The 11428-nt window shown below is 32.5% G+C and overlaps 2 protein-coding genes across 3 annotated transcripts; both read right to left on the minus strand.

Annotated features, from left to right (window-relative positions):
* Positions 1-1708: 1708 nt before the first annotated feature.
* On the minus strand, positions 1709-6252 carry LOC108344980 (MA3 DOMAIN-CONTAINING TRANSLATION REGULATORY FACTOR 2). 2 transcript variants are annotated; one of them, XM_017583524.2, is made up of 4 exons: positions 6004-6252; positions 4684-5092; positions 4228-4322; positions 1709-4086 (listed from the first exon to the last, which is right to left on the minus strand). In XM_017583524.2, the coding sequence occupies exons 2-4, from the start codon at positions 4922-4924 to the stop codon at positions 2254-2256; spliced, it is 2169 nt and encodes a 722-aa protein (XP_017439013.1). In that variant the 5' UTR covers positions 4925-5092; positions 6004-6252; the 3' UTR covers positions 1709-2253. The 2 variants fall into 2 exon arrangements, with proteins under 2 accessions (XP_017439013.1, XP_017439014.1); XM_017583525.2 differs by lacking the exon at positions 6004-6252 and having other exon boundaries at positions 4684-5180.
* A 1780-nt stretch (positions 6253-8032) lies between these two features.
* LOC108344741 (co-chaperone protein p23-1) lies at positions 8033-11227 on the minus strand. The gene is made up of 6 exons (XM_017583219.2): positions 11097-11227; positions 9139-9325; positions 8889-9054; positions 8771-8808; positions 8614-8671; positions 8033-8421 (listed from the first exon to the last, which is right to left on the minus strand). Exons 1-6 carry the CDS (start codon positions 11099-11101, stop codon positions 8306-8308), a joined length of 570 nt encoding a protein of 189 aa, XP_017438708.1. The 5' UTR covers positions 11102-11227; the 3' UTR covers positions 8033-8305.
* Between the last annotated feature and the right edge of the window lie 201 nt (positions 11228-11428).

Consider the following 11428-nt stretch of genomic DNA (forward strand, 5'->3'; position numbering starts at 1 on the left):
AGTTATAAAAATGAAGTTAAAGGGCTGTAAGTTTAATATTTTGTTTTAAATTTAATATGTTAGACAAAGAAACGATTCTTTATGAAATATTATATCATGTGATAGATAGAGAGTAAAAGTGTTTTATGTATTTTTATGATTGCAACATGACTCTACATTTGGTTTCACATTAAATCTAATGTTAAAATAAAAACTAATACAACTTTAGATAACCTTTTACAAGTTTGGTTCCAGCATGGTGATTTCATTATAAATCCATGATTAATTATGAAACCCAAAACAATATTCAACACTTTTTGTGTTGCCAAAATTTTTTATACTAAATTTTGTTATTGCTTTTATGTTAAAGTTATTTAAACATAAATTACACCATGTTTTCCTTGTTTATTATTGTAATCATTGATCAGTTATATATATGGCTTAAAAGGTAATAACATGGTAAATTAAGAGAATGATAAACTAAAAGAATGATATACTGTAATAATAGTATATGGTGAAATGTTAATATTAAGTTAATAATATAGTTATATATTAACTTTTATACCCTCACATTCAAGTAGAGGTTTTCCCATATTGTGTCTGCAGTGAAAATCTCGAACATATATAATGGAAGTAGGTCGGAGCAACGGTTGAATTGGATGAGATTCAAATTCAACTTGATCATTTAATTAGTATAATTTAAACTTAATATTTTAAAATTTATATTTGGTCATTTAATTTATTGGATCAATCAAATTCAAGTTATTTAAATATAGATTAATTTGGTCGAATTTTTCAAATTAAAAATTTATACTAAATTAAATTTTATAATTTGGTGAAATTGACCAGGACCACCGCGACCAACTGAGATCAGTACCATACATTTCATACAATTAAGATAAATAAACGTTATTAACTGATAGAATCAATAATGAGAGAATGAGAAACCAAACAGACTGCCAACAACAATTACTCCTAAACTTTGCTTTTAAACAAAGTTATTGGTAAAATATACTTAATGAATAATGTGTTGTAATTGAACCTGATTAGAATTTCACTGACCACAAATCCAATTCAAAACCTATAACATGTATAATTTTACTAATAATTATTATAATAAATTATGATTTTATATACCTTCTTAATATTTTTAAAACAAAACAACCCTATATATAAGTCTGACTTCCAACTCAATCTGTTTTCCTAAGCCAGAACTACCTAACAATTACAGAATATAAATTCTATTTACAAACTAACAGAATATAAATTCTGTTTACAAACTATTTATTGCAGTTGGATGAAACAGCTTTTAGAGGAAGACATGGATTTACGAGGAGAGAGAGAAGAAGAAGATGGCGGCCTATCTAATACCAAAACGGAAATATTGTTTTTCTTTATTTTTTATGACCAACAATGAAATTATATCCAGCTTACAAGTTAACAAAACTATATACTCAATATAATATATAATACAATGCTAATTTATATTAAGGCAATATTATTAACTATTAAATGTAATGCTAAAAATAAATGCGTGTTACCCTAAAGCTCCATTAAATGAATTATACTAAGGATAAGGTTTAAACTTGTGCTTTCTGAATAGTTTGCATGAGTTGAGTGTAAGCATAAAAAGGAGCCAAATATGGATACATTGTTATGAATTCCATTATAGGTTCCCTTCCAAAACAGAATAGAAAGAGAATAGAGAAAGAACTATTTATGATTTCCACAATCTCAGGTTTAAAATATATAGTTTTCAGTTCACATAATTGATTTCTAAATTAGTTGCTCTATATGCATCTTTCTGCTTCAACATGTGTTTCTTCTTGCCCTTGTTTGCATCCACAGAGCAGTATGTCTCTAAATCTTCAATGATCCATTGTGGAATGGATTCATCTAAGTTGGTCTTAATAGAAAAATACATCAAAGAACCTGCTAAGGAGGCTGGCCATTAAATAACACTTAAAACAATTTGATTACACAAAAATACTACTGTATTGAATTATTATAAACTATATTTGGCAATTCAATATCAGTTTGGATTTATATGTGTGCCTATTTTATTAAGAACTGAAAATTGTTGTGGGGTGGGGGGCAACTATGAAGAAACTTCAGCTCCTGTGAGAAGAAAACAAACAGAAATAGCATGTGTGGAGAAATTTCAAGTTGTAGTTGTGCATGCACAGTGTGCATCTGATGTCTGCATGTGTGTATACATCTGATTCAAGTGTAGATTTAAAGAAAGTGATAAAGAAAAACTAATACTGATGATGATTAGTGAGTGCCATTCTCTGTTGCATGTTCCTGTTTGGTGAAAGAAAATGAATTGTCCAACCATCCATTAGTCTTTGCTCTTTCAACATAGTATGCAAACTGGTTTTTAGCATCAGGGACATCTAAGGCCAAGTCATCAAGAGATTCTGCAACCCTTCCAAAACCCTTGGCCATTTGATTCAAGGTTATGAGTCCTGATTCAAAACACTCCTTGAGTAGACCCCACAACCTCTCATTCTTCTTTTCAATGGTTGTTACCAAAGCTTTCTTAACAACCTCATGATGGAAGAATGGCATTCCTAACTCTTTCATGCAGCGACATGCCTCCTTTATTTCTCCTCCAGACTCATACTCCTCCAACAGCTTCCCAATCATGTCCTTCACATCCTCAAAAGCCCATCCAGGCCTGCTACTACCCCCACCACCCCAACACCTCAAGATTCTCTCCCCTGCAAGTCTAGCCTTTAGCAATGACTTTGTCATTTGAAGAACTCTGCTCCCAATTGAACCTGGCCCCAAACACTGTGTTCCAATCTCCTCAAGGTGTTGTGGAGCTAGCACTTCATCCACCACTGCTCTGGCTAGAAACATAGCAAGATCCTCAACAACCACAGGATTGTCCAGAGCAGTGTCATCTGCTGACTCTATCAACATCACAAAACCACTCACCACATCATCAGCTGGGAAACACAGAGATGACAGCAACACAGAAGCCATCTCCTTCTCTCTATTCTTCCTATCCATTGCCAGAGTTATCAGTTTTTTAACGAAGATTGCATTCAGTGCAGCACAGTTCTTGCTGTTTTCTTGTTCGATACAGCTATTTACCTCCAATATATCACCTGATAAGAAGTACTCTTGAATGATGGACTGAGTCTTTACCTTGAAACTTTTGGCAGCACTATCTTCTATTGTGTTCTTTTCAGGCTCTACTGAAAGTGATTTCAAAGATGACACACATAACCAACCCTCAGATGCTGCTTTGGAAATAAGTTTCTGCAGTATTCCTCGTGCATTTGGTATGTCAAGTGATAAGTCATCAACTGTGTCAATTAACCGACTGAAACCTTTGGACATTTGGCTAGTGTTGATGAAACCTTCTTCAGCTGCTTCCTTCAACAGATCTAATAGTGGGGATTCTGCTTGACGTCTCTCCATTGCCATTATAAGGGCCCTTTTCACTATTTCATGATGGAAGAAAGGAACTTTCAGATCTTTGATGCATCTGAATGCTTCTTTCTTGTCACCACTTACAACATACTCCTTCAAAAAGTTGTTTATCTTAGCTTTAACATCATCCACTGTGGTGTTCTTACTACCTCTCCAGCATCTCTCTATGATTTCTGCATGAAGAGGAGCTGCTAGATAGCTTTTCTCAGTTTTTTTCAACACATCAACCCCTTTTGAATCTTTCGCTAAGTAGGCCATCTGTTTCTTCAAAAATGCAGGAGGAAGTATGTCATCAACCACGGCCCTAGCTATGAAAAGTGCTAGAACTTCAACTGCGTCTGGTATATCTACAATCAAGTCATCTGTTGATTCAACTAATTTGCTGAAGCCCTTGTAAACTTGTGCAGGATCAAATACGTCAGCATAAAGTGCAGAGAGCAGAATAGCAGCCATTTCTTTTTCCTTGTCATGCCTGTCCATGGACATAGAGACAAGTTTTTTGACAAAATAGTATCCATACTCTGGTTTTCCCAATTCTTTAACTTCATTCATTGTTGCAACAACATCATCAGTGGCAAAATACTCCTCCACTATTATTGTAGCCTTTTTCTTGTAGCTCTCAAGCTCTGTGTTTGGCTTCTTTTCATTTGAATGGTCATATTCCTACAAAAACATATATACTTTCATGGTTGTTGGTGTCACAAAGACAAACACTTTCAGAAAAAATAAAAATACAAGAAAATAAATTTAATCCATTCAATAATAGTTATATTACAAGCTACTGATAAGATTTTATCTCCCAACCTCACTGCTGTCATAGTTTGGATCATGAGGATCAAGAACGCTTGAGTCATCTGTATCAAGCAATCCACCCCAGGTACCTTTTCCCCCAGAACCACCTGTGCAATCAGAGTAGCATAAGAAAGTTGCTTCTTTGAGTTTAAGGAATGCAAATCTGTTATCATATAAGGTTTGATTCGCTATAAAACTCCAAAGCTAGATCATTCTAGTCTTAGCCTCAGTAACCAAAAGGCAGATCAGATAATAAAAATATGATTATACCGATGTTCCTTGAATAGTTTTCCAAGTAATTAGAAAATTCAGAACTCCAATTATTAAAAGAATAAAAGAGTGAAAGTGGAAACAAGTCTATGAACATCACAAATCACATACATTTTATGGTAGCTACTTGGTGAAAAAGTAATCAGGCATTAAAAAGAGCAAACTGGCAATGGGAACTTCAATGCGTGAAGACTTCACCTTTCTTTGGACGTCCATCTTTTTGAGAATGTGATTGTTTATGAGTCCTCGGACTTAGACTGCTGCACTTCCCTTGAACCTTTGGGGACCTCGGAGATTTTGGAGACCTAGCAGACTCAGGGGACCTTGAAGATTTTGGAGCAAGTTGCAATGGAGAAACAGACAACGGATCCGCACTTTCTGATGCAGATCGATGAAGCTCACGATGCTCATTTGATACATAACCCTCAGAGAAATCCATTACACTTGAATCAAAACTTCCACTGTAAAATCACAGAAGTCATATATACTCAGAGCACATTGCCAACTTCAGAATAAATCAACCACTCCTATCAATAATACGCCACAAGTGCCTCCAATCTCTAATTTCCAACACAGTCTTTCTTCACTTCTTTATATACTTGTGCCACTGCAAATGATCAACAACTTACATGCTTAAGTTAAATGCATATATATATATATACCTCAACTTTGATACAAAATCCTTTGAAGGTAAAATGCTCTAAGGTTATTGCAGGAACTCAAATAACACAATTCAGTAGAATGGAAATATTATAGATAAACCAAATTATAACCTTCCTTAGAAAAAAATGCTGAATACCTAAATACATTGCATGTGGAATGTAAACAACGGATTAAGAAGCATCAACCTCTGAAACAATCGCTGTCACTTCAAAATGGTAGTGTGTATTCAATCAGTAATTCTCAAAACCAGGTCTGAGTACACAGAACTTACAAGATGATTTTGGAATTTCTTCTGTCACTTTGTTTAATGATCTTGACGGTTAGTAATATCTTAGGAGTCAGGCCAAAGGGGCTTTTCATGCATTCAGACAAAGTTCAGATTTATTACAAGTTTTGACACATCAATCGTGACAAAAAAAAAAAAAAACTAGTTCTCTATAATGCCAATATATGGAGAGTATCTCATAGCATCACATGATAATATTTTATCAAAGTAGATGTATATAGTTATCAAATTTCCAGAGCATTATTCTGGGTGTGTCTTACAATTTCTTTAATGTGTGCCGTTTGATTTGTTAGAGAAAGAATAGTTTTCAAAGAAAGCACTTTTGTCCCATCTATGTCGAAATGCAAGAGATCTTTTAACATCTAGGCACAGGAATCAGATTAGAAATTATTCACATTGGATTCACGAACATCCTCATTCATCAAACATAGATCCCCTCCAAATGAATTGTATTTAGACATCATATGAATCCCAACTAAGTTGTCACTTCATATTTCAGCGATCATAAGAACATTTCAAAACAATCAATATTTTCAATAAAACTTTGGAGGAAAATCGTACGAGATTACCTTTAGTCATTGCTCAGAGAACAGTATTATCCATGGATTGCCGGGAATGGCTTTGAGATTATGCAGTGTTTGGATCAAAAGTATGTGTACGTTTATTATCTAGTTTTAACTTTGGAGTTGCAGTTAGTGACAGGTTTTTCTCTTTCCTTTTTGATTTTTGGGTAGTAATGCAAAGAGAATAGACAGTGTTAAAAGGTGGTTGCAAAATTTTAGGTTTGCGTGTGGTCGGAAATCAACACGGATTTTGAACCAGTTTGTTACGTCCTCAACGCTACGGTTTCATAAACTTTGCCTATAGAAACGGGAGAGGTAACCGTCAAGGAAGACCAAGTAACAGAATATTTTGTATGAAACAGAAATTATAATTAGACTAATTACTGAATTCTGTATTCATTTTTTTTTCACGATAAAAAAAATAAAATGTTATCACATGATTTTTCATTGGAAATAGTTAACTGAGTTTTAAAAATATTTACAAAATTTAAATGAGAAAATAATAAAATAAAATATATTAATAAAAATTGAAGAAAGAATGGTGTAGATTAAAACAATAATCATAAAAAAAAGTTATAAAAGTGAATTAAAAAATATTAAAAAAACTTAAGAGATAAAATTTATACCATTATATAATTGATTCACATAATTTTTTTTTCAATTTTACTTTTAATAAGTTTTTCTTTTAAACTAAAATAATTATCTTACTAATTTTATCTTTTAAGTAACATTTTTTAAAATTTAATCTTTTTTATTTGACATTTTTTTAATTTAATAATTTTTTTAAAACTAAAATAAATATTTATCATAAAAGAATACCTATAAAATAAATAAAAATATTTTTTATTATAATAATTATTTATATTTAATTTTATAATTTATTATTTTTTGTTATCATATAAAGGTGAGTTACCTTTGTATTATAGTTTGTAATTCACACAATTTGTAAAATAGACAAGGAGTAATTCATGTTCAAATAAATGGAGGATCAATTTATTCAAGGATTGAATTTTAATGCTCTTCCTATTTGTTAGCTGATAAATACATACGGTTATGTTTATCTAAATATTTTTTATTAACTTAAATGTATTCGAATTTAAGCTTTTTTGGCTTATTTTTATAAAATTGAAAGGAATCGAAGATAATCACTTACAAATTTAAGATGCTACGACAAAACTATGTCCGTTTCATGAATAAAAAAGATATTTAAACTTTTTTAGCTAAGATGAAGAGAATAAAAATAATTAATTTATAGATGGGTTTGTTGTGAATTTGTTTCATGAATAAAAATGATATTTAAACTTTTTGGGAAAATGAAGAAAATAAAAACTATTAATTTATAGAAGGGTTTGTTGTGAAATTTGTAACAATGTCGCTGTGATTTTGGAAAAACTGAATCGTCCCCTAACCTTAGGTTCACATCTCTGATTTAGTAGTAAAGGAATACATTTTACACATTTCCGAAATGATCACTAACTATTTTATTGCTCTGTTTGAAATGAATCAATCATAAACCACCACAAACATTGTAAAAAAATTATTAAAAATTATTTTTCGTTAATTAATTAATAAAACTTTGTTCACAGAGCCCCAAACCCCATTCATTTAACGACTGAACACCGTGTAAGTCAGACTAGTTAACAATATATCAGTACCAAACCAGAGAGTATTTTTAACATTTCTTGTGGTGCATAAAAATGCTAGAAAGGAATCACCAACTCCTATTTTCCTTCCTATATACTCAAAATGCCTCCGTTTTTCCTTGGAAAAAAATCTATCTTTTGTTATGGAGTAATCTTTTGCAAAATCTGCTTGTGGAAGAAACTAAAGTCATCCAGCTCGTTTTTCTTTTCACAAATACTTATGAACAAGCTTTTTCAAACAGGATCTTCAAGTAGAACTAATTGAAAACATCTATAACAGTTAAATGAGCATCCCATGTTTTGAAACATTGATCAAAACTCCTAAGTTTGTCCCCCTTTTTTTTCTCTAAAACGAAGGCTACATCTACGTTCGTTATTTGATCAGAAGTTAGTTTCACTGAAAAGTAATGAGCTCATTGTCCACTGCACTCAAAGGGAAACATATACATAACATTTCCATTCTCAAATAGTATTATGTATGGCAACGCATATATGTCTAGCTTGTTAAAAACTCCTGGGTCAAAACGCTGTAAATAAGGTAACATGCCAGCACAGAACCATTAGAGTTGACTCTGCCAAGGTTTTCAGTAAGCAACCTTTCAGGAATGCTCGTCTCGTCCTTTACATAGGAGAAGCCATGTTAGGGTTCACGAGTGTCAAATTGTTTAAGCTTTAGAATCAGGTGCATCCTTTGGGTCGGCGCTTTGAACATCCTTTGTGTCTGGTACCTTACTAGTAGATGCTTCTGCTGCATCCTCCTCTTCTGTGTCACTCTCATCATCTGCACAAAATGACCAAGAGACTAGTTAGCTTCAGCTAAAGAAAAATGATAGAAACTATGTTACTTGGGTTTGATTGCAGCTAGTTAGCTAGTAAAGATGATGCTAGCTAGTTGGAGATCCTATGTCATTATGAATAAGAGCTTCATGTATCACTTCATGAAAAAGGAAAGAAAACCTATATATATGCTTACCATCATCATCGCCTGCAGCATCAAAATTCAAGCCTTCACCCCCTCCCATGTTCAGCTTCTGCAGTGAAAATGAATTTAAGGTCAAGACTCAGAGAGTCCATCTACCAAAAAGTATATGTGTAAAACTATAATTTTGAGTTTGAGATACAGTACTAACAGAAAAATCAATGTCTCCGAAGTCCATGTCAGATGCAGCTGAAAAGGAAATACGGAAAGTGAGACAAAACAATGTAAAATGAAAGCTTAAATTCAGAGAAATTTTGAAAATAACTAACGTTGATTTTCTGGCTCCTCCTCATCTTCATCTACCCATTTATCCCAATCAACTTTCAGGAATACTGGAGATTTCCCTCCCTGCTTCAACAATCGGTCCCACCACTTGTTCTCAGCCTTTTTTACCAAGTAGCAGATGTTTCTTGAACCCACACTAGCTTTGCTATTCTGAGAAGACATATCAACACACCAGTTACAATGTAAATGGAAAAGGTTTTATTAACCAAAAAACCATCAGCTGGCTGCTCTTACATTTACATCAATTGCGTCAAACAGATCAATGTCAACTTCATAAGGAATCTTCTCTGAACCAGCAATTGCAGAAAAGTGAAATTTTCCTTCTGGCTCCAGTTTGAGTTTAACATCCTGGGCATCAGGCAACTCAACTGTTAAGTAGAGTACATCAGACCTCTGAGCCCATTTGACAGAAGGATGGCGGCTGTATGACAACCAGAAATATCAGGAAGAAATTTAGAGTATAACCTTGGAGGAACAGATAATGGTAGACTTGCCAAAAACTGTTTGGCCATGTAAGAAGATTAATAGAAGTGTTTTGGGATGGAAAATAGATTGATTGTGTCCATGTATAAATAAACGCTAATTTAAGTAGAGAACGTAAAATAGGTTTTATTTTCATAATTGCAGGCTAAAAATAGCTTCAAAGCATTTGGATGAACACCTTGAGGAACACTTAAGCAAGAATGGAGTTTGGATAATTCACTTAGTCATCAATAATCATGAAAACAACTAACATTTCTTCAAATCTTTGTAAAGGCTTGCTCATTAAACTAAATTTATAGCCTTCGAAGTAAACCCCAAATAACTTGATTGAGTTTAAAATTTTCTTTAAAGAACTCATACAGACAGGATCAGCATGCTCCATAAGTGCTTTCTGAAATGGATAAGTCCAAGTAAATTGAAAATAAGTCCACCCAATTTAAGCCTAAATGTAGTAATGAAAAACATACAAAAACATTAAGAAAAGGTGAGAAACCATCAGTTTGGTTTTTGATAAAGATCAATAGCATTGACGGAACCATTTGGTTTACCACACCTAATGAAATGAGATTGTTAGACACCAAATTCAGAGATTGTCTTTTCTAATTCTTCATCAAAGTGCAAATAACTAATCCAAAAGGATATAATTTTTCAGCAATGAAGTAGCAGGAAACTAAAAGATAACCCATCAAATCGCTGCCCAACAACAAAATAAAAAATAAAAGAAAAGTGAACAAAACAGAGAAATTAAATGCTCACAGCTGACCTACTTACATGCAATTTTTTTACTTCCTCAATCAAAGTATTAAACTCTTGGATAGAACAGATTTCAGCCCACCATATTTGATCCTCCTAGATAATATTCTAACTCTAAAACGATTAATTTACTGCCAAAAACTTTTAACCAGACATCATTTTCTCTTTTTCTACTTTCATTGCTCCTGAATTGAACAATAATTCGTGTATTTAGCATGAAAGCATAAATCGAATGAAAAATGTTTTCTTGATCGAAACACCAGACAGCTAAAATGGGTGCATCAGTCTCATGCGTGGTGACTATTCCCATACATGGTTTGATGTCAAAAGATTCCCATTAAGTTGTACCCATTATCATTAAGCCACAGGTAAGTTCAAAAACAAAAAATAACATCTGAGCCAAATTACTCTTGTCACTGATGATGAATGAACTGGGTACCACAATTAAGACATTTCGAAATTGAAAAACAAAAACATGAAAACTTTGAACTAATTGTTTACTCCATTTCTCACTCCGCTAACATCCAAAAAAGAATCCCAATTCACAGTGATTTTGGTATTGCAATGAAACAAGCAAAATAAATAAAATACAGAGAAACAGCGTAATCTAAACCCTACACGACCGGGAAATAAAATGAAAGTCATCACTTCGTAGCAAACTATAGGAATATCAACAAATATATAATGGTATTATCGGTTCAAAGAGAATTTAAAATGCCAAAAACCCTAATTAATTATTTTCTAAAAAAAATAAACATACCAAAAATAAAGAAGAACAGAACATGAAAAAATAAATACAATTAAAGAAATCCAAAACAACAAAGTTCTAAGAAATTTATCCAAGTCAACAAATATTACTAATTAGCTTAAACAAGGAGAAAAACAGCATGCATGTAGTCTAAAATTTTCTGTTCAACCACAGAAGAAAGTGAAAATGCATATTCTGAAAATCGCACCTCATCTTAGAATAATTTTTCTCTGGAGAGTAATCCGTTTGTTTTGTTTTCTCTCTGGTTAGGGAAGCGTTCCGACACCTACAGTGAGTGAAAGATTTGTTTTTGTCTCCTATCTAGATTTTCAGCCTGCACTCCTCCTAATTTCTAAAATAGAATTTTGCTCCTTTCTTTAAATTTAATCTAATTTTTTTTATTTTATTAATTACTAAATTAGATTTGTTTTTATTAATTTACTTTACCAATAATATTAAGAAATGTTTATTGGATTGAGTTAGTATTTAATTGGATTACTCTAACCTAATTAGATTTGGTTAAATTTTATTTATAATTAG

This window comes from Vigna angularis, chromosome 8 (assembly GCF_016808095.1).
Source record: "Vigna angularis cultivar LongXiaoDou No.4 chromosome 8, ASM1680809v1, whole genome shotgun sequence".
Lineage (NCBI taxonomy): Eukaryota > Viridiplantae > Streptophyta > Magnoliopsida > Fabales > Fabaceae > Vigna > Vigna angularis.

What these genes read in the sequence shown, in the direction of transcription:
- LOC108344980 (XM_017583524.2), bottom strand. Translation starts at nt 4,924, where the DNA reads ATGGATTTCTCTGAGGGTTATGTATCAAATGAGCATCGTGAGCTTCAT. An exon ending in AGATGGACGTCCAAAGAAAG is followed by an intron (nt 4,323 to 4,683) that starts GTGAAGTCTTCA and finishes CTGATTGCACAG; the next exon opens with GTGGTTCTGGGGGAAAAGGT. An exon ending in CAAACTATGACAGCAGTGAG is followed by an intron (nt 4,087 to 4,227) that starts GTTGGGAGATAA and finishes ATGTTTTTGTAG; the next exon opens with GAATATGACCATTCAAATGA.
- LOC108344741 (XM_017583219.2), bottom strand. An exon ending in TTGACGCAATTGATGTAAAT is followed by an intron (nt 9,055 to 9,138) that starts GTAAGAGCAGCC and finishes ATGTCTTCTCAG; the next exon opens with AATAGCAAAGCTAGTGTGGG. An exon ending in GGAGGAGCCAGAAAATCAAC is followed by an intron (nt 8,809 to 8,888) that starts GTTAGTTATTTT and finishes TTTCCTTTTCAG; the next exon opens with CTGCATCTGACATGGACTTC.